At 36.5% G+C, this 23,364-nt stretch overlaps 1 protein-coding gene across 1 annotated transcript; it reads left to right on the forward strand.

The window, feature by feature from the left end:
* The first annotated feature begins 19,144 nt into the window (after positions 1 to 19,144).
* LOC145578695 (uncharacterized) lies at positions 19,145 to 23,148 on the forward strand. Its single transcript, XM_081635990.1, has 4 exons — positions 19,145 to 19,510; positions 19,615 to 19,712; positions 22,655 to 22,726; positions 22,818 to 23,148. The coding sequence occupies exons 1-3, from the start codon at positions 19,249 to 19,251 to the stop codon at positions 22,706 to 22,708; spliced, it is 414 nt and encodes a 137-aa protein (XP_081492116.1). The 5' UTR covers positions 19,145 to 19,248; the 3' UTR covers positions 22,709 to 22,726; positions 22,818 to 23,148.
* The last annotated feature ends 216 nt before the right edge of the window (positions 23,149 to 23,364 follow it).

The following is a 23,364-nucleotide window of genomic DNA, read 5'->3' on the forward strand; positions in this document are numbered from 1 at the left end:
GGGCGAAAGAAAAATGTGTAAAAAAGTAAGAGAAATAGTGCAAAAAAAAGTGTAATAATGTGAGGTAATGCAAGATATGGGGTTTGCCAAAATAAAATTAAGTGAAAGTTAAATGAACTTTAAGCAAACATGCTACATAATGTGGGAAGTTTTTAGAACATTACTCACATTCTTCGTGATAGACTCTAGATTGCTTTCATCTTCATCTAGCATAACGATATTTGGAGGTTCGTTTAAGTTAAATGACGGATTTCTTTGTGGTCTTCTATTAGCAATTGTTATATCTCCATCGTTAACCTGCTTATTAGATAACTCAGTAACAAATAAAAATCTTTAGTTAGAGGGAGAAATATTTTTTTTTAAATGCATTTGATTACTCGAGAAAATGAAAAAAAAAATATATATATATATATATATGAGCTTGAAGGGGAAATGATGAAAGACTAGTGTGAATCAAACCATACATATCGAATGAGCAATTATCTTGTATAAACGATTTTCACAAGACATGTGTATATCCATTTAAAACTTCTATCGAAACATGTGGATAAAGTTAGGACTATAACTTTCGTTAATTAGTCTATGTTCCTTTCAAATTATAAAATCAAAGTTGATTAGTAAAAAAATATTTTAATCAACCAAGATTTCAACCTTGATTTGCATCAATTTTGGTAATCAAGTCGATAACACAAATATTTACAAGATGCTTGGGACAAAAGCAATAACACATTAGAGAACATTGAAAGTTTGAAACTCTTAAACTCTTGTATTATCATCCTACCATAACCCTAATTCCAAGTAAATTTGGTAAATAGACTTGTATTATTTTATTTATTTATTTTTAATAGAAATTGGTTAATAGACTAGTATTGGCGTATTGGGTAACATATAGCTATTTTCTTATACTAAGAAAGTTGATTTGCATCATATAAAATCAAGCCCCAAAAGTAGACAAAAATATATACTACCTCTGTTTCATGTTTTTTTGCAACTTTGAACATTATTTGTGAGATAAAATATTCCAAAGTTGCAAAAAACATGAAACAGAGGTAGTAATATTTTGTAAGGAAAGTAAGAATAAGATGACAACACTAACTAGATACAGGGTACTAATTTTCACTTTTAAAAATTGCTATGTATAATTAAAGCTAAAATATGATGTAACTCATACAAAGTCAAATTTAATAATTAAAATGAAAAAAAATATTATGATTAATAAAAATTAGTTGTGAAAAAACAAAAACAAATTAAACATAATTCGTAAATATTACTTTTGATTGATAATATAAACCAAAGATAACATACTTTGTATACGATCCATTGGAAAAGGTGAGAATCAACTCATGTAGGCAAAAAAAAGAAACTAGAGACATTTCATGACATGGCAAAAAAACCAAGCGAATAAAACTTGTAATAAAAATCATATAATACATTATTATACCTGATTTTGTTGGAGTATAACGTTCTCTGTTGGAGGGTTTGATGAAGATGCTTCATTCTTGTGACAAGATTGTTCACCTTTTTTACTTGGCTCATTGTTGTTAAGTGTTGGAGTACACTTTCTTGCTGTCCTATTAAGCTTTGAACGTTTTCTTGTGGTGTTATTGTGATTTGGTAAACTATCAGTTACCAAGGAAGAAAGTGGTGTTTCTTTTCTTTTCTTTTGCACATTTCGACGAGCTGGTAACTTTGAATGCATCTCCTCGTATTTCTGCCTAGCTTAAGCTAATAATTTGTCACACAAAACTTGTAAACTATTGTCAATCCTGTAATTTAAAGACATTGATCATAAAAATTATGTACACTGCATTACTTTGTATACAAAATATATATATATTTCCTTCAATTCATGTTAAGGTCACATAATCGTAATTCAAAATAGGATGTTAAAACTATATATGAAGGTTTTTTTTTTCTTGAGTGTAACTATTACAAATATTATAATAATGACAGTCATTTTGACAAAATAAACTTATCACATCAAATACCCTTTCACAATCCCATTTTGTTATATAGATTTACTGCGGAGTAGTATTTTTTTAAAAAAAAAAAAAAAACAATGATAGTTTGAATTTATAAAACATGTATTGCTTAAGAAACAAGCTAAATAAATACAATAATACTTTAATTTTGTAATTTTATGATATTATCCCCCGACCTCCATCTTAAATTAATTTTCCCGCAAATTAACATCACACTCTTTTAAAAAAAAAACGGTTTAGCATTCATGATAAGTTGGGCTCGTAATTTCAAACACACCAAAATGAAAAAATGGGTTAAGGACCTAAGGTTATTGGGCAGAAGAGTATAATTTGATATATGTACTCCCTTCATCATAATTTTTATTTTTTTTGTCACTTTGTTTCTTTACTAATTCAAAATCAAGGATATTGAATTGAATATCTGTAAATTAAAAAAATAAAAAAATAATTACTCTTTTTAAAATTTGAGTAATTGTTATCATCTCTTCTCCATTCAACATAACGAATTAAATGACTTAATTAAAATTTATTTATACCATTATTATGTTAGAAAGGAGACTACTTTATGAGTAATTGTAGCAAACAATTTTAGGGGACATATCTAATAATGGAGTTAAACAAGCAAGCTAACTTCAATAAATAAATACGGAATATGGAACCTGGTTTTACTAAGAGGTCCGGTACCCAATTCTATGTTGCACACATGACAAAACTTCAGGTTTTCATCGTTTGTAACCTTATCATATATACACCTTTTATAAACTGCAAAATAGTTAAGGGAAAGATTAGTTATCACTTATAGCACAATCCTTTGTAATAAGAGGGTTATACCTTGCAAACATTATAAAATTTTCACATTTTCCTTTCTATGCTACAACACAATCTAAACCACGCCCTTAAAATTTCATTGTCATAAATCTTATATAATTGTAGTTAAGGCTAAATTAGCTATTTCAATTATTGTAAAATTAGGAGGGTTATACCTTGCAAATATTATGAGAATTTTACCTTTTCCTTTCATGCTACAACACAATCTAAACCACACCCTCAAAATTTAGTTCAACATCCGTCAAATTGCTCAATAAATTAAATGATCATAAATAAAATAAAAGAAATATTAAAAAGGAAAAAAGTATTTAGACTTAACAAACACTACACAATCTAAACCATCAACAAAACTAAAGTAATGTAGAATAATTTGGAGTAAATTATTAGAGATGATAAATGTGCGCAACACTTGTAATTAAAGCGAGGAACCTTATACAAAATGAACTCTCAATTACTTATAAACCACAAATCCAAAATAGTTACACATCATGGACACAAGCAAGTAGGTTGGACTGTAGTGATATATATTGTGCATGTGTGGATTATCCACCTCTTACCCAATTCACAGTGAAAGTGCTTCAATCAACATAACAATATTGTTGTACATAGCCAAGATTAGAGGAGGGGGGATTTAATCTATTCTAGCTATTTCCATGCATAAGAAATCAGAATAATTTTGCTTCATATATATCTTATAAATTAAATACAAGTAGATGTAAATTGAAATAAGATATCCTACTACCCTATTAAAATGCCGATCATTTTCTCTCCTTCCCTGTCATCACTTTTCTTCTCCTTCTACCCGTTCCTTTTTCTCTCCTATTCTGTCTTATTCAATCAAATCTTAATATAATTATATTTTTTAAGGATTATTTTATTTTTATTATTGAAAACTTCTCTGATCATTCTATAGAAAATAGGGAAAACCATAAGATGTTTAAATTTGATATAAGGAGGGAAAACTCTTTTTTTTTTTAAAAAAAAAAATAATTAAAAAAAAACCACACACAAAAGAGCAAAAGTCCACAAAATCAATAAACCCCCGAATTCCAATTTGAGTCGTCGCCATGAATTGAATAGTCCGGTGCTCTTGATTCAGGGTAAAACTAGATTCAAGCAATCTTTTACTTTTATATTTATGAAATTGATTAAGAGAAAACAATTACCTTAAAATGCTCATCGGTTTTATTGATCGTCAATTTGTAAATTTTACTCCGGCGATCGAAAACCTGAAGTTTTAGATTTTGCTGCTTTTACTTCAATTACCTCTTTATGTTTTTGGAGAACTTTTGTGAAGAAAAAAGGAGAGAGTTTTTAAGAAAACGCTCTATTCACATTCCTCTGCCTGTGTTTTTATGAATTGATCACACAATTCACGCTATATAAAACATAACGCACACACATGAAAGGAAATGTGTGATTCTCACACTATCAAAATAAGAAAATTAAGATTCGGATTTCAATAATTTAAAAATGAAATCACACATGATTTTAGTACCTTTTTGTGATAATTGCCAACAATTATTAAGATGAAAATTAATGTGTATAATTAATTTAGACTCTTTAGATACCACTTGCGAAAAATGCCTAATCAGAAGCTCTATTCATCGAAACTCATTCTTTAAATAAAGAAACAAACTCAAGTTAATTAGAGTACGCATCTTTTTTTAGAAAGCCACCCAAAGGCTCTGTCTGTTTTTTCATGAAAAATGATTTTCCTTCGTCATTTTCTCCTTTTTTTCTTTGCTATTTTTTTAATAGGTGGAAAACAATTTTTTTAAAGTGACAATTGTTTTTATGAAAAAGAAAATGATTTTTTAATCTTTTTTAAAGAAGGTAGACTATATTATTCTTTTCAATCCCCAAAATTTATTGTTTTATTTTATTTTTTTTTATTTTATTTTATTTTTTTTTATTTTTTTATGTATCTTAGAAGACTACGATTGGAATGTCACAAGCTCTCGAGTGTCCACATGGAAAACAAAGAATATCCACTTGGTCCAAATATCCTCCTCCAATGAACAAGTCAGTCCCCGAGATAAGATAAATTTAGAGACAGAGAGTATAGAAATGTTAAAACATTATATGAGCAAAGCCTCGTTATATATAATAATGTAACATGTCTCATCAATAATTGACTAGGATATGTATTTATTCCTGTACAGGATGGCATGCTCTTAGGTTTTATAATCTAAAAGAATTAAATACTCCGATTGAATGTCTAATATGCGAGTAATATGTGTTACAGAAGCCGTCGTTTTTCAAGGTAAACTCATTTCATGAGCTTTCAAGCCCCGTAATTTTGAAAGAACTTCTAGTTGAATTGCCACGTGTAAGGCTCTAATTGGCCATGGGGGCCGAGTTGGATGTCATGTGGTAGTTCTCCTAAGGCCACTTGTTGGCATGTGATTAGTCCACGTGGCAGGGTAATTTTACCCAAAGCACCACACTTCATTCTTTCTTTCCTCTATCTTTTTCCTCTGTTTTACTTCCATTTTCCTTTTTCTCCTTATATTTCCTTAAAATTAGATAAAGAAGGAAAAACACTTTTCAAATCATGCTTCCCATTAACGTAATAGGATCGAGTATCAAGGGTGAATATTAGACGGGTACCCAAGCAAACCATTATCTTATTAGGATGGATGGGTATATTCGATCCCTACCTTGTTAAAAGTTTAACCAAACATTTATGAATACTTAAATAGTGTATGTGCGCGCATTACCCACCTTAGTAATAACCAAAAATAAAAATGACATACATGAATTGAATAAATGGTTTGGGTATCTGTTTCTTAAAAAAAAAAAAAACACACAAACTTTTATATGGGTGCAATGGATGGCCACACCGTGTGGCCAGACATATTTTTTTTGGGAAAGAATGGTCAAGGTTAGTTGATCGGGGCTTACTCGGTCGTTTTGGGATTACTCACTCGGTCAGAGGTTATTCGGTCAGTCAAGGATTACTCGGTCAGTCAGGGTTATTCAGTTGGTCAGGGGATACAAAGTTAGAGGTACTCGATCGATCAGGGGTTACTCGATTGGTATCAAAGACATGATATGATATCCAAATACAAAAAGTTAAGAGTTAAAGTTCAGTCAGTACAATAATATTCAACAATAGTTAGCAAAATTACGACATGATATTGATTAAATTAGTATTAATGTAACTCTAAGCTATATTCAAATTATAGAGTAGTTATGGAACAATTTGGGAGTTTAATTAGATTTTAGATAAACATAATAAGATGGAAAAATAACAAAAATAGCTTATTGAATTTTATTAACTACTACCTTTTACTTTAAAATGTTATCAGTAACCACATATACACCATAGCAAATCATTGGATCGAACATATATCTAAGGGCCTGTTATAATTTACTGAACTGAACTGAACTGAAATGAAATGAATTGTTTATGAGAAAATGAAATTAGGAACTGAACTGAACTGAATTGAATTGAACTGAATTGAACTTATTGGAGCTGAACTGAACTGAAATTAAGCTGAAGAGAACAGACCCTTATCCGTTATTGTTATCAAATTGGGTACTCTACTTTCGGATTAATTAGATGGACCGGTTCATAGGTTTTCAGGTAATGTTCTTGACAAATTATAACATTTAAGAAAAATAGAGGGAGAATGATATATCACACGCAAAATTGTCAAATCTTATCAATAACAATTGTTTCTGGAAACAGATTGCTCCTGGGAGTCTTATAGTATTACAAGGTATATCAATATGTCCTGAGGCTATTATCCAAATGCCTGGGTATCCTTTTAGCTCCGCTTGGCTAGTAAGTCTGAGGGCTTCGCTTGCACGTCCGAAGGTTCGACCTACAAAACAAGGAAAGTTAGCTGCCCCGCGGGGTGTGACCCGGAAAAGCCCCTCCAATGCTTAAGTCAGCGAATGTACTTTCTAGAGAGAAAAAGTAGAGAGAGAAAGGGGGAGAGAGAGAGAGAGTATTTAGAGAGAAAGAGTACTTAGAGAGAGAAAGTAGAAAGAGAAGGAGAGAGAATTAGGAAAAAGTTACCATCATTAATGATTGGAGAGCTATTTATAGTTGTACATTCAGGTGGTATTCTGATACTTGAGTAGACAGATTAGGAGTAAACCCGTACTTTATGATGATTAATAATGGGCTGGACCATTGAGGGGTATTTTCGTCATTTCAGGTACATTGGGATTAGGGTTGTACACAGTTTGGTCTGGACCGTAACCAAACCAGACCAAACCGCATTTTAGCGGTTTGGTTTGGTTTACGGTTTGGAAAAATATGGTTTGGTTTCGATTTTTGGGGAAATATGGTTTGCGGTTTGGTTTGGTTTTTCGAAAATTATAAACCAAACCAAACCGTAAACCAATAAACCGCATTTTAATATTTATATAATTTTTAAATAAATTAAAATAGTTATTATATATTATAAAAAAAATTAAAAAAACAAAAAAAAAACATGAAAAATCATTAGAAGACAATACAATCAGTATACTACTATACTCTATACTCATTCTCAAATATCAATACTTAAAATTCAATAGGTCATATAACTCATATTGCTCTTATTGTGTTAGCACTTAGCACTTGATTAGTTGGTTGTTATTTTTATTAAAACTTTGTAGTAAAATTTAATGCCTTTGGGCTAATTATTTAAACTTTATTATAAATTTATTAATATTTGACAATTTTTTAGGAAAAAATGTTGTCTCATCATAAACCGCAAACCAAACCGCACCAAACCGCATTATTACGGTTTGGTTTGGTTTGGTTTCAATACTAATATGGTTTGGTTTGGTTTTGAAAATTGACCAAACCGTATTTTGCGGTTTGGTTTGGTTTAGACTCAAACCGCACCAAACCAGACCATGTTCACCCCTAATTGGGATTAGGACATGGATTGGGCCCAAACATTTATCCCCATGCGTGATGTGTGAACGAGATCACACGAATTTCAGATATCACGCGGTATAAGCGTAATAGAAGCTGGGTGGTTGTCCATGTAAGCCGAAATGGCATTTAGGCATACCCGAGGGCTGAAACGATCTCCAAGCGTACCCGAGAGCTAAAAGGAGCCTCAAGCGACTTGCACAGGTGAAAACCAGTCCTAAGCAATGCATTAGAGGCACTTTAATTGTAAGAGCTAACTTGTTGTAAAATAGTCCGAGAGGTAGGCTTGATGATAAATGAACACTTGTTGACGAAGGAGAGCATATCCAATTTTGATGATCTACTGAGAGTTACATCTGGTGCATAGCTGATAGGGTAGCTGGTATGCCAAGAGGGCCAATTTCAGAGATATGCTCCGTCCTTCTGTCGATTCTTTATGAGTTGTTATTTTTGTTCTTGAAAATTTCGATGGTATTCCTTGTGACTCGAAAATCTTGATATGCATAGCTGAGGGAAAGAACTTCTCTACCCTTTGTTTTTATGATATGCTGACTGGCCGAGGGCCTGGGGTACTGGCTGAGAGCTTGGGGTACAGGTCAAGGGAGTGTGATACTAGGCCGAGAGCCTGGGAAGCTGAAGGCGTGCTGTGATAGTTGAACGCTTGGGGGCAAGGCCGAGAGCATGTGGGATCTATTTGTTGTATGCCGGGTTGAGAGACCGGTTGATGAGGCCGAGCCCTCAGATACTCAGATGAGGGATTGTTTTGTACAACAAGGCTTTGCGCTCGGCTTGTAGTATGGCCGAGAGAGAGGAAAGAGTGCTAAGAGGGTAGGGTTGCTCCTGGCCGAGGGCCCAATTGAGATGTAGGAGTGTTTAGCCGAGGGATTAAGAGTGTGGGCTGCTGAGGGTTTGTTTCAAGCCCAGCCTTCGGTCTAGGGTGTTAATCCCGAATATTTGATGTATATGTATTAGCAAGCCTAGTCCTTGGACATAGAGCATTACTTGTAATTAATTTAATTAATATTTTTTATTTTTATTTTATGCTAGGCTGAAAGGGAGGCAGCTCAGTCGAGGGGATAGCAGGCAGTCTAGCCAAGAGATAAACCTCGAGCATTGGGCCTTCTTGAGCTTGAAAGCCCAATATACCAAGCTGAGAGGTAGCATGAGGCTAAGTCGAGATATATGTTAAGAGAAAACCCAAATTAAAAAGATTTATTACCCTAGGTGGAGATACCTTGAGAAAAAAACCCAATAAGCTTTATTCCTCGGGCAGAGATAGCTTGAGAAAAAACCCAATAAGCTTTATTCCCCGGCCGAAGGTAAGTTTGAGAAATAAACCAAGTACTTTATACCCTAAGCCGAGGTACATTTGAGCATAAATCAAGTGCTTTATACCCTCAGGCAAAGGTACTTTGAGAAATAAATCAAGTGACTTATACCCCCAGGCGGATTTACTTTGATAAATAAACCAAGTGACTTTATACCCCCAAGCGGAGGTACTCTTCAAAATAATCCCAAGAATTTTATACCTTAAGCGGTGGGAGGCGGTACTGAGAGAGTGATTGAATAGGCCGAGTAGAGGAAGACCAAGCTAAGAGATTAATTGAATAAGCCAAGTGGAGGGAGGCCGAGCTGAGAGAGTGACTCAATATGCGAAGCGGAGGGAGGCCAAGCTGAGAGAGTGATTGAATAGGCCAAGCGGACGAAGGCCAAGCTGAGAGAGTAATTCAATAGGCCGAGCGGAGGGAGGCCAAGCTGAGAGAGTAACTTAATAGGCCGGGCGGAGGAAGACCAAGCTGGGAGAATGATTGAATAGGCCAAGCGGTAGGAGGCCAAGCTGAGATAGTCATTGAGTAGGCCGAGCGGAAGGAGTTAAAGACCAACTCTAGGCTGAGAGATGCCGAGGGCTTGGCTTGTCATGCTTAGGGTCAAGCCCACTCTAGGCCGAAGGCCTTATTTCAAATACTAAGATCGTGCTCAATCTAGGCCACTTGGTCGAGAGCTTGACATGCATTACCTTGCTAAAAATGACCTAAGGTTGAGGGGTAACATAGATAAGCTGGGAGATGAGCCTAGGATAACGACGCTAAGAGCATGGGGTATGCCTAGCTTTTGAGTTTATCACAAACCCATGAGATTTTTCTTATGCTGAATGTTTTGTCGGCTTGACTTGATGATTATTTCTAACTTTTAAATTTTGTTGATGTTGTAGAAGCTAGTCCCCGGGGTGCGCTTGACTTGCATTGAAGAGATCTTCCGATCAAAGTAAGCCTCTTAATGAAAATAGATGAGAGGTATTCTATTACAATCATAGGGATAGGTTGGGGGCTAAACGAGCCCTATGTTATTGTTATAAGAGGGGTACGCTCTCCCGAACCTTGAGATAGGCTTGGGGAAAAACGAGCCCCTTGTTATAGATGTATGAGAAGTAGGTCATCCCAACTTTTGGGACAGGCTGGAGGCTAACAAGCCCCTTGTTATAGATGTATGAGAGGTAGGTCATCCCAACTTTTGGGATAGGTTGAGGAGAAGTACGTTATCCCAAATCTTGAGATAAGTTGAGGGCTAAACGAGCCCCTTGTTATATATGTATGAGATGTAGGTTATCCCAACTTATGGGATAGGCTAAGGGCTGGACGAGACCCTTGTCATATATGTATGAGCGTTAGGCTATCCCAACTTTTAGGATAGGCTGAGGGCTAAACGAGCCCCAAGTTATAAATATATGAGAGGTACGCTATCCCAACTTTTGGGATAGGCCGAGGGCTAAACGAGCCTTTTATTATTTTAGCAATTCGCCGGGACACTATCTCAAACATTGAGCATAGGCTAGCATCTTGCCCCAAACATTGGAACAAACTTGTTATTGATAACGTTAGTTAGCGACCCGGGGTGTCCTATATGTAGGGAGGGCCGGTGCTTTTTGAGAATAGAGCTAAGTAAGTTCCCGAGCGCTTAGAGTTGTTGGTGGCTGATTTTGCTTCTTACAATGATGCTCTATTAAAAGAAAAGATCTCCTAGTATCGGCTACTATTGCCCCTAGGGCATCATTGTAAGATGACAGTTGCTCAAACACAAAAGCTTCTTAAGCTGGCATTCTAAGCATGTCGGTTTTCGGCTCAACCATATAAATACTCATGATTGAAAGGGAAGGAGAGCTGGGAGCCTTGTCATGTGAAAATTGTGAGCGAAAGACCCTTGAGTGAGTAACCTCCTTGATCTTGTAAAGTTCATCTTCAAGAGGGGTGCTTGCACCTTAGCATTACCCTCAACTAGGCATACTAAGGGATTGATAGAAGCATATCACTCAGCTAGGCATGCCCGAGGGGTTGATAGATGCATAGCCCTCGGCTAGGCATGATGAGGGGTTGATAGATGCATATCCCTCGGCTAGGCATGATGAGGATACGATAGAAGCTTGTCGAGGAGATGATAGAAGCATAGCCCTCGGCTAGGTATGCCGAGGAGATGATAGAAGCATAGCCCTAGGTTAGGCATGTCTAGGCGGTTGATAGAAGCATAGCCGCCGGCTAGGCATGCTGAGGGGTTGATAGATGCATAGCCCCAGGCTAGGCATGCCGAGTAGATGATAGCAGCATGGCCCTCGGCTTGGCATGCCGAGGGGTTGATAGAAGCATGGCCTTCGGCTAGGCATGTCGAGGGGTTGATAGAAGCATGGCCCTCGGCTAGGCATGCCGAGGGGTTGATAGATACAAGTCGGGGAGGGATTGATAGATGCATAGCCCCCGACTAGGCATGCCAAGGGGTTGATAGATGCATGACCCCCGGCTAGGCATGCCGAGGGGTTGATAGAATCATGGCCCCCGGCTAGGCATGCCGAGGGGTTGATAGAAGAATGGCCCTCAGCTAGGCATGTCGAGGGGTTAATAAAAGCATGGCCCCCGGCTAGGCATGCCGAGGGGTTGATAGATGCAAGCCGGGGAAGGGTTGATAGATGCATAGCCCTCGACTAGGCATGCCGAGGGGTTGATAAATGCATAGCCCCCAACTAGGCATGTCGAGGGGTTGATAGAAGCATGGCCTCCAGCTAGGCATGCCGAGGGGTTGATAGAAGCATAGCCCCCGGCTAGGCATGTCAAGGCGGTTGATAGAAGCATAGCCCCCGGCTAGGCATGCTAAGGGGTTGATAGATGTTTAGCCCCGGCTAGGCATGCCGAGGAGATGATAGCAGCATGGCCCTCGGCTAGGCATGCCGAGGGGTTGATAGAATCATAGCCCCCGGCTAGGCATGCCATGCACCTTGCTTGTGACGCATAGCTGAAAGATGGCTTGATTTAACGAGTTAGACCAAGTGCCGAGAGCATGGGGTTCATACGTTCAGGGACGCCTAGTATTCACCATAGCTTTTTGTTTGTTATCCCCACAGACGGTGCCACCTATTTCTGGAAACAGAGTGCTCTTGGGAGTCTTATAGTATTACAAGGTATATCAAGATGTCCTAAGGCTATTGTCCGAATGCCTGGGTATCCTTTTAGCTCCGCGCGGCTAGTAAGTCTGAGGGCTCCGCTTGCACGTCCGAAGGTCCGACCTGCAAAACAAGGAAGGTTAGCTGCCCCAGGGGCTGTGACCCGAGAAAGCCCCTCCAATGCTTAAGTTAGCAAATGTACTTTCTAGAGAGAGAAAGTAGAGAGAGAAGGAGAGAGAATTAGGAAAAAGTTACCACCATTAATGATTGGAGAGCTATTTATAGATGTACTTTCAGGTGGTAGTCTTGTACTTGAGTGGACAGATTAGGGGTAAACCCGTACTTTATGATGATTAATAATGGTCTGGACCATGGAGGGGTATTTTCGTCATTTCAGGTACATTGGGCTTAGGACATGGACTGGGCCCAAACAACAATCATGATTTTTCCAAAGAAGTATCATTAATCCAATTTTACTGTCATAGATCTTATCTAATTCTAGTTCAAGACAAATTACCATCTCGATCTGGTCTATGCCAATGTACGTAAATTCCATGTAGCTCACCAATAACATTGCCTTTGAAATAAAAATAAGAATTTAAGCATCAATCCATTACAATTTCATGGTCAAATGTTTCTATATAAAAGATGATCCTATTTATATTTTCTCAAAATTGTATTTAATTTAGTTGTGGTAAATGTAGTGGGTGCAGCTCTTAAGGCTATAATGGCCAGTTTACTATGAAATGCGAACGATTAAAGTCGGGTTTAACAACACTACTTTTTTGGTAGTAGTTGAAGAGTATAATACTCTAATTATCTTAATCTTGAACAAGTATTCTACGGACTCCCTCTAAAACTACCGTCTTTGTATTATTGTTGTTTGGTATATAGCTAATGTATCTGCAAGTTACACTACCACACGGCATGAAGTTCAACAACACCTTTTTGATACTTCTTACTCCGTATGATTTTATTAAACTTGTCAAAAAAAATTGTGTTAATCCCTAAAACGGAGTTATATGATCTAATGTATAGATATGACTGAACTTAGGAGTAAAGGTAAAATACAATTCCTAAAGTCTTGTATTTGTGCACTTTCAATCCCTCTGAACTATTTTGTGCACTTTTAGTCCCTCTACCACCAAGCTTGGTGTTTTCTAGCCAAAAGTTAAGGGACTTTGCTGACAAAGCAATAAATTAGGGACTTCTAGTCAGCAAATAAGTTCAGGGATGTTGAGTAAGCATTTGAGCAATTATTTCAGGGATGATGACTAATCAAATAGTTTAAGGCCTTCAGCCATTAATGTATCAACAATTACACAACATTTGAGCAATATTTTATGATGAATAAAAAAACTAGCCATTAACAATTCAAAAAGGGCTTATAAATGTTAGAATTTCATCAAAAAAAAAAGTTGTTGATCATCCAAAAAAAATTTGGCTTCACAAGAGTGCTTCCACTGCATCAGGAACTCAACTCTAGATACCTGGAAACATTGAAATTCTGCAATTAGTAATCATTGTTGTAGCTTAAGTGCAGATTAACAATGTTTGTTTTTGTTTTGTTTTGCAGGATGTCTTCTTACAGCAGAGGTTCTACTGGCAGTGGGGGGAGAAGGTGTCATTGTGGTTTACCACTATCAAGAAAAAGGTCATGGACAAGAGATAACCCAGGCAGGAGATTTTTGGCATGCCTAGACTATGATGCTGAGACCAACTGAAGGGGCTGCAAGTTTTTTAAGTGGATTGATGAAGAAGATCAGATTGAGTGGCAGAGAAATGTCATCTTAGGGCTACTTGAAGACAAAAAAATGTTGTCTAATGAAGTGAAAGAGCTAAAGAAGAGGGTTAATGAGGCTAACACATATGCAAGAAAGATGACCTCAGAGTGTGTTATGCTGAAAATGAAAAAACCTAGGGTTTATTTATGTTTTAAGTGTGAAGTGTGGGTCGTTGTTTTTGTAATTGCTACTTGTTTACTTGGTTGGTATGTTATTAGGAAGCAAGGCAACTAAATGTAATTGTATGACTTATGATGGAATGTAATTGTATGACTTATTATTATTAATAACTGAAATCAGGTTACCTCATTTGCTCTTGTCTCTAATCTGCACTTGCTTTGCCCTACTTATGTGTTGCAATGCCTGTTTTGACATCGTTTGTGAAGATTGAGATGTTGCTTCTGGTTGTGTTTGTGACAGGGGATATTCCTGAGAGAAGGAATATATGGTTTGCTCTCCTGCATAATCAGAGTAAAATGTAGCTCATTTTGATGGTCTTGGCATTAGTTGAGTAATTAGTTAAAACTAGTGACCATATAAGCAAAGTAATGGACCATAAAATTATAGCAATGTAAGGTAAGAATAAATAGTTACAGTTGCTTGTCTTTGAAAGCCATTAGGGTAGGTGTATACACCCATACCTCTGTTGTGCATTGGGACTGCGGTAGTAGGGTCATTTGGGGCTGCAGTAGTGGTGTTAGGACTAGTGTGGCTTTCCTTTGGTGCATTTCGACATGTCAACTTGTTGTGGTTAGGAACCCCACGTAAGCTACATGTCATTTTGACTTCAGTCTTCCTTAGCTTTCCCTCTTTAGTAACATTACCAGTTGAAGGCATTCTCTTTGTTTTAGGTCTGTTATGCACCTTTTTCAACTTAGGAGCAATACCACTATACTCAGTAGTAGGTCGTTCCTGTGGACCATTTAGTGGCTCAAGTAGGTGATCATAAGCCTTTGCATATGTGTGTTTCCTTACATAATCATTCACATATTTCTCTGGTTGGTCCACTTTATTCAAGATGGTCACCACAGCATGTTTGCATGGTATGCCATTGACTTGCCATGCATTACAGGAGCAGGTTCTTTCCACCAAATTCACAACATATTTGGTCTGAGTTGCCCCATCCCTCACTCCATAGAAAAATCCACCATCCCAATATGCATTCTAACCCCTGGCCCATGATTTGTGTTTCTCTAGTTGCTTCTGGATTCTAGGACATAAAATGAGATCCCTCTCTTTGATCATGTCCCTTTTCTTGTGTAATATGTCCATTAGGCTCTCTCTAATGTCTTCTAGCATATTGATAATAGGTCTATACCTCCATTTAAGTATATATGCATTAAAAACTTTACTCATGTTGTTGTCTACACTGTCACAACATGACACAGGTGTGTAGAAAGCCCTGTACCATTTTTTATAATTTTTCTTCAACAAATCCTCTGTAGCATCATTAGAAAGCTCATTTATGACTTGTAATTTTCTAGAAAATCATTTTCAGCGGTGGACTTGGCAATTGTCCAGAATTGTTTTCTAAACTCTAAGCTACCACCAAACACCCCCTCTAAAGTTACAGTATACATGTCTTGCACATATCCTGCTCTCAACCTGTGGAAATACCTCTGCAATTATAGCAACCAACCCCTTTTGCTGATCTGACATGAATGTATACCCTGCTCCTTCATTTGTTCCCAAATCGGCAGCAAGTAGGTATAGGAACCAACTCCAAGTATCAGTGCTCTCAACACCTACTACAGCCCATGCTAAGGGGAACAATTGGTTGTTTCCATCCCTACCAACTGAAACCAATAATTTCCCCCTATAAGGACCCTTTAAAAAGAACCCATCCAATGAGATAAAAGGCCTGCATCCACCTAAAAATCCTTTCCTTAAAACATATGTAAATCTTGTCAAAAACACTCCCATTTAACTTGAGCTTGACTGTATTTCCCCTGTTGCTTCTTAATATCTCTGTTGCATACCTAGGAAGCAATGCATATTGCTCCTTGTACTCGCCAATAATAAGAGATTTCCCTCTTCTCCTAGCCCTATGAGCCAAGTACCTACTAATCCTAATGCCCCAGTCTAACCATATTGTCTCTATAAGGTCATGCAGCCTCATATAAGGGTTTACTTTGAACTAGGTGTTGTAGTGATTTGCAATCCAAGTTGCTGACATTTTTTTAACCTTGCATGATCTGCCACAGGTGTGCTCACTGACATGTGATTTCACAAAGAATTTTAGTCTGTTTTTATCCCATGAAGCCCTTATTCTCCATAGACACCCTTTGTCCTAATGTTCACAAACTGCTCCTACCCTCATCTTATCATTCTTAAAAAAAAAAAAAAGTGAAGTTTCTACCTTGTTCAATTGACATATTCCTAACAGCTTGTTTGAAAGTGGATTGGTTCTCAAAGTTCTGACCAGGATAATAGAAGAAAGCTTTGTCATTGTCAATGGTTTTCTTATGTCCCTTGTCATACCTATTGGTTGGTGGATCAACTATATACCCAAAGTCATTGTCATCATCATCTTCATCAGGGATATTTAGCTCATCAAACCCCTCAAAGTCACTCCCTATTTCACCCAACCCCTTGTCTGCAGCTACCCACCTTAACATGTAACTCATCCTCATAAGAATCACTTTCTCCTTGTCTTTGGCTATTTCAGACCTTGCTTGCACAACATCTTCATCATCTACATCTGTTCCTTCAGTGTCATAGTCTATATCAGCCTTGTCATGCCTAGGAATATGGTCATGTGCATCCAACTTAACTTCTTCATTTCCTGTCTCAACGGGCTCGTATTCTTCCTCATTCTCTCTTGTCAGTAGACTCATAAAAGAACCCCTTTTCCCTATATTCTGAAACAAAGGTCTGCTAGGTTCCTGTTGCTCTGTATATATATGAATGAGCTCGTACTGTAGAAGTAAGGTTAAGAATGGATCACATATATTTTTCTCAAAACATAGGTACATGATCCCAGAGTTAAAATCCTTTCTAGGATCTAAGAAATGGACTTCAACAATGTTAATGTACCCCAAACCATCTATTAAACTCTTCACATACTCAGCATCCATAGTTTCAGGGATTGTCCTCAAAAACATTTATTTTACCCCCAAGGTAAAATGATTCACAACCAATTTGTCATTTACCACCATGATGTACAACCAAACAAGGTTTTAGTTCCATAATCTGGCAATAATAAAATATAGACATTGTTTAACTTGCTTAACTATTGCACAATCAACTAACTGAAAAAAAAAATTGAATTAAATAATATCATACATGAACATTATCATCATCAAATACCAAACATGCATTAATTAATAAATTCATAATAGATTGAGGAAAAGCAGCAATATAAACAGAACAATAAGATTCATTTTCATTCACATCATCCATAAACTTGTCATTTACAAAAGATACTGCATTAGGCTTCATTGAATTACATACAATTCCATCAACCTAGATCACTAAATGAACCCTAATCAAACTAACTTAGATCCTACATTGTCATAGCAGTGACATACCAAAAAAAAAAAAAAACATCATGAATGTGACATTCAACCCACCTACATACATTCCAAACTATGACAATGGCAAAAGACTACCTAGACCTTCCATTAACAACACAAAAACCTACTGACACCATAAGCAAAAAACTACCACCTACCACCCCACCTACAACCTCCTAATCTTCCTTGAAGAGAAGTGGAGAGCAGTCGAAGTACACTGTCATGTCCTTCTCAATCCACACAACGAAGTCCCTCCCAATGTTGTAGAGAATGTCATTAAAATCCCAGTCTTTTACCTCAATCCTACGGTGCACACGATATGGCAGGTAGGGTGCAATGTGCCTTAGGGTCCACCATAGACGCCACTTCTAGCATACCCTTTCCACACTGAGCTGGTCCTCCCAATTGAGTTTAGGGAACACATGCATCACCAGGACATCCAGGGTTCCCATAAGTGGGTGTGCGTCTTCCAAAGCATCCATACCTAGGTTATTAGGTGAAGACATCTATTAGAATAGCAGTTTTAAGTGATCACATTAAAAAACAGAGCATACAAAACCCTAAACTTTTCGATTTTCAGTGTCAAACCCTAACTAAAAAAAATCACATAAAACAACAACAAATTACGTGCGATTGTAGAGAATAACATAATGAAGCATAATTTAAGTAGATCAACACAAAAAAAAAAAAAAATCAAAATTTTCAAATATTTCATTAAACCCTAACTCGTTTCATTCAACAAAATAGGGTATGCTTCAAAAATCGCAACACAAAGATGAAATTGGGGATGAACTTACCTTCAGTAAAGGTTAAAGATTCGAGCTTAGTTTTCTTTTGCGCAGATGACTCTCCGAATTCCCACCAAAACATCAATGGTGCTCAAGTTTTTTGTTTTGAGATTGAGATGAAAATGACCCTTGGACTCTTCTAGAGTATATAAGCAAGTTTTCATCCCGCCAATTGATCAGTTTGTATAGGGAATAGAAATCAAAACGCTGCGTTTTGGTTAAGTCGAATTCAATTGGGCCACGTGGCTTCCTCAGGTCCCTAAACTTTTCCTCATGATTACTATTGCCAGCTCAACAATAAAGAATATTTTTTAATTAGATTTTCTGGCAAAAATAAATAAATAAATAAATAATTGATGACTAAGCGTCCCTAAACTAGTGAGAGTGTGATTGTAAGGAAAATTATGTAGTGATGGTGTGGTATGAGGTGAAAAAAGAGGAACTATTACCTTCATTATGAGGATAATAATTCCTCCATCTCTCTCTTTTCCTCGAGGCACAACTATCTTATTTCATTTGTAAACATCATATCTCTTACAACAATACAATACCTCTAATTATTATTTTTTTCAAATTTGACTTTTATTACCCCCTTAATATATTACTCTCAATCCAAGCATGCCCCCGCAACGGATTTCCTAATACTACTCCCTTTTGTTTTTTGGTACTTTCTACTTCATAGTTTTTTACCCTTTTCTTTACAAGTTACAAACTTACAACTAGTAGAGGTATCAATTTAGGTGTCCGAGTCGTTTTCAGTAAGATTGGGTTAGATCTGTTCTATCTATAAACTAGAATCATATTAAATTATTGTGTTCATATGAGTCAAAATCTAAATCACATATTTTTCGAATCGATTTCAAATTAGATCGAGTCGGGTGTGGTATATACTTAAGAGTACAACCTTACAAAATCTACAACACTTTCTTTTTTAAACTTGTTAAAAAGCCACCAAAAAAAACCAAGTAAAGTTCATCTCTTTCCCTCTTTCCTCTTCGCACTACACCCTCACTCTCTCATTCTCTCTCCTCCCTCGCCGGAAAATGGCGAAATCAAACGACCCAACAACACCTCCGCCGCCAACGCCGCCGCCGGCAATCGGCAAGATCGGACCATACACCGTATTCCTGACTCCTCCTCCGACCCCTAAACCCACTTCCGAAGCTCCTCCCGCCGTCATTTCACAACCCCACAAAAATATCGCCGTCAATTCTCCGCCGCCGGTTCAGCCGCCTCCGGCCAAATTCGAACCTGCCGGTGACCGCTTCGCTTTCTTCTGGGAAGCCATTGCTAAAGCTCAAAACGGTACCGTTTTAACCCATTTCTGGATTCTTTACTTGCTCACTTTATTGTTGCTTCTTTTGGGTTTTTTTTGTTCTTACCTTTTTTCTTTTTTTGGGAAAATTTAGTTCATGCGAGTGTAGATGAGTATGTGGCGAATTGGTTGGGGTTGGATCAATCGAGATATCAATGGGCATTGAATGATTATTATGAATCTAAAGGAATGGTATGTTTTTTTTTGTTTTCTTTGATTTATTTTTTTGAGATTTTATGTAATACCCTGATGTTTTTATCTCAATATTTATGGAAATTTTCATGCATGTGTTAGAAATTGTTGTGAAATCATGGTGTTATTGTGTTTTGAAGAAATGAACTATGTTGTAATCAATTGTCCTGAATTGCCCAATTCTTAGCTTTACTTGTAGGTTTAATCTTGTAGTATGAGTGTATGATTTGTTGTGGGTTTAGAATGTGTCACACAGAAGTAAAGTGATTCCTCTGTTGTTGGATTTGAGTAAATTGGATATGTTTTCGATTAATAGTTGCTATTTCTTTGTGGGTGTTATGGAGATTGCCTGATTTCTAGTCCTTGGCTGGCTATTATGTGTGGAATCGGACATGGACTCGGTCAGTATAGGTGTGATACGGACACATAAAAGAGTGAAATGTGAAATGAGATGGCCATGTCCTGTCTCTATGCCTTTAAGAAATCGCACCCATTAATTAATACTAAGTCAATGATCAAAGGTTTGTTATGCATATAAGACCTTGCATTTGATTGGACATTACAAGGTCATCTTTGTTGCTGCTAATTGTGAAAGGTTGACTTTGTGACTTCATTGAGCTTTAGCAGGTTTGGCAGGGAAAGTATAGCTTCCTAGAAAATCATTAGAATGACATGTGTTTGTACTTCAGCCATAAGAAATTTGGAATTTGTATCTTGTACATAGTGTTTTTTTTTGGCCGTCAGTGAGAATTGATATTTATTTAAGCCCTATAGCTCAGCAATGTGGTATTATCTACAGAGGCATATTTTTTGTGCATAGAGTACATCTAAGGATTTTCATAATTTCAGCCCCCTTGAAGCTTAGAAATGTTGACCTTTAAAGGGAATTAATATTTGAAATGTTGAATCTGAAAGGGAATTAATATCCTGTGTGCACAAATCTCTTTACTCAAATCCCGGATTCTTTAGTCAATGCCTTTTTTTGGCCTAATATAATTAGCCTTGGGAACTTCAATTTCTTTAGAAGCTGAAAGGATGACTAGTGACCAATATCCATGAGACTTGATGATTCCATCATTTCCATGTGTAAAACATTTCTTATGGAGTGATATTAGTGTTAAGGACTTCTCCTGCATTTTGCTCATATACTGTCCCTGCTACTAAAGTATGATAAGGATATTATTGTCTTGTGAATAAGCACTTCACTTCTATAAGTATTGGTGGCTTCAAGTGGACTGTAAAAAATTAGGCTTAGGGCTAACTTTATTATGAGGAAGATATGTTGGACTTGAATAAGATAGTTCATATCAATGCAATGCCCAACTTGACTTGCTTTTTTGACTGTTAATGTGGAACTCATTGCAACTGCTTCAAGCCTTGAAGGGTGGGCTCTAGATACAAGATGTTACGTTTGAGGCTCAGTTAAAGCTCATTCTAGTCAATAATCCAGTTGTTTTGCCACAGTTATGTCATTGGCTTACAGAGTTTAATTTGGGAGGGAATGCACAGGCTGACTACGAGATGTAGATCTGAAATTGTGACACTTTTCTTGATTTTTGGTGTTAATTTTAAACTATATATCGTAATAATAAAATATGATCACATTCTAATTGGATGAACATGAATCTTTCTTATTTCATTGCTATCTTTGTTTAGTGAAGGTTTTTTAAAACAAATTTCTGTATTTGTTTGCATTTTATTCCATTCATTATGCCACTGTTTGTTTTCTTTTTCTTTAATTACCCTCAATATTTTTCAAATGAGCTATAAAAAGTAGTATAGTTAAAAACTTATATTTCAGTAAACAATAATTTCTGTTTTGCATTTGATAAACTAGCAGTTCTCAAGTAGCTTCTAGCTTTCTGAATGTATCAAATGTCATATAGGCTAGATCTATGTTATTTAAATTGTAGTACATATTGGTGCTTGTGTACTTGTTATTGAAATAAATTTGTTCTTATTTCTCTAATTAGTTTACGGAAAAGAGTGGGTACACTCACACCTCATCCTACTCTATAGTCTATACCAACCACCACTTATTAGTAGATTGACTACTTACATCTACCATGGGTTAATTGTACTCTCTTTTTACTAATCTATTCTTTATCTAATACCCCATTGTGTTTGACATGTTTTTTCCCCTTTAAAAAGATTTTTAGTTTTGGTTGCTGCAAATATTTGATCAAGTGTTAGATACTTCTCTGGCCCCTTGTCACCTTCAGTGAAAGTTTTGCCCCTTAATCAATTGTGTTTCTTTTTTATACTTTTCCTCATAAGCTTATGATGTGATTGTTGCATTTCTCAAATGCTGGTAGAGATTATCTCTGTGGTGCATTTCTCTACGGTTTGAAGATTTGAACTTGAAAGAAATTATCACATTACACAGTAGAATGTAGCTAAATCTTGGTAAAGGCTTTTACATGTGGATTACAGAGAATGTATATTCTGAGAGAGAATGTTGTCATTCTCTGATTTACTGGCTAGAAATATCTAAATTCTGAGATGCTGTGCTACATGGAAATGGTTATAGATTCATGTCCAAAGTATAGAGGTACCTGTTAAAATTATGAGTGCAATTTTCTCATAGTTAAAATACCATGAACCATGACCCATAAGGTTACCTGGAGTAATATGTAATGTGAAGAGACCACGTAGCATAGTTAATATACTTGAGGTTCAGTTGAAGAAAAACAGAGTTGTGCCTCACTGATTTCCCATCTATTTGACCACCAATCAACTACAGTTAGTTGTATAATTAGCTTGTCAGAGGTATTAATTGCATTATTTTGTCATGACTCATAAACTGTATTTTATGAATTGCTGCTACAGGAGTTAGCATCTAACTAATACGAAGTAGTAATTTATGGTATCATTGGGCTGAACTTAACACTGTCACAAGCAGCTGCTGTATGTAAACACTAAAATTTGGGATTTGTTTGTAGGAGAAGGGAGATGTTCTGACAAAAGAAGTTTCAAGCAAGAGACCAACTGTTTAAACTTGTGATGTATTGCAGGTATAAAATATTGATTATAAAAACCCCTTGTGTATATCTTTGCTCTGGTTTGTGAATCCCTGAGTCCCTCACTTGTTTATGGTTCTTGCAGGAATCATATATAGAATGAGGGTTTGTACACCCTTTCAATTGTAATATATACTAAGTACAGATGGTATTGGTTGAATCTGACGGGAGTTAGGGAGTCGTGTCTGAAATGAAGGTTTACGGCTTTATCCTGCATAATATCTCATGTAAGCGCAGGGTGTGGTGATTCCTCAAGTGCTAAATCTGCCTGTTGATGTCTCTGGTCACCATGTGTTCTTTTTGTATCATTTTGATTTGCTGTAACCATCATGTTCTCTCCAAGTTATTGCTTACATTCATATTATCATCTAAATATGCAACCTTTAATATTCAAATGTCCTACTGATGCTTTTACATCCTGGTATTTAAAGCTCTTTCAATAATCTACTTATGCTTAGATGGAAATCAACGTGTACCGACGAACTTCAATTGGATTTCACAAATTGCAAGACATCTTACAAAACGCCCTATTTTCTGACCACAAAAAATGTCCTATTATATAATAAATGTGAATCGTTGGGAGAGGAAGCATACTGTTGACCTTGTGGAAATTAGTTGCTGCTTACAAATAA

The sequence above is a fragment of the Chenopodium album genome, chromosome 14 (assembly GCF_948465745.1).
Source record: "Chenopodium album chromosome 14, dcCheAlbu1.1, whole genome shotgun sequence".
NCBI classification, from domain to species: Eukaryota; Viridiplantae; Streptophyta; class Magnoliopsida; order Caryophyllales; family Amaranthaceae; genus Chenopodium; species Chenopodium album.

Coding starts and splice junctions, on each gene's coding strand:
- LOC145578695 (XM_081635990.1), top strand. CDS start 19,249: ATGGCGAAATCAAACGACCCAACAACACCTCCGCCGCCAACGCCGCCG. Junction 19,511..19,614: donor CATTGCTAAAGCTCAAAACG/GTACCGTTTTAA, acceptor GGGAAAATTTAG/TTCATGCGAGTGTAGATGAG. Junction 19,713..22,654: donor ATTATGAATCTAAAGGAATG/GTATGTTTTTTT, acceptor ATTTGTTTGTAG/GAGAAGGGAGATGTTCTGAC.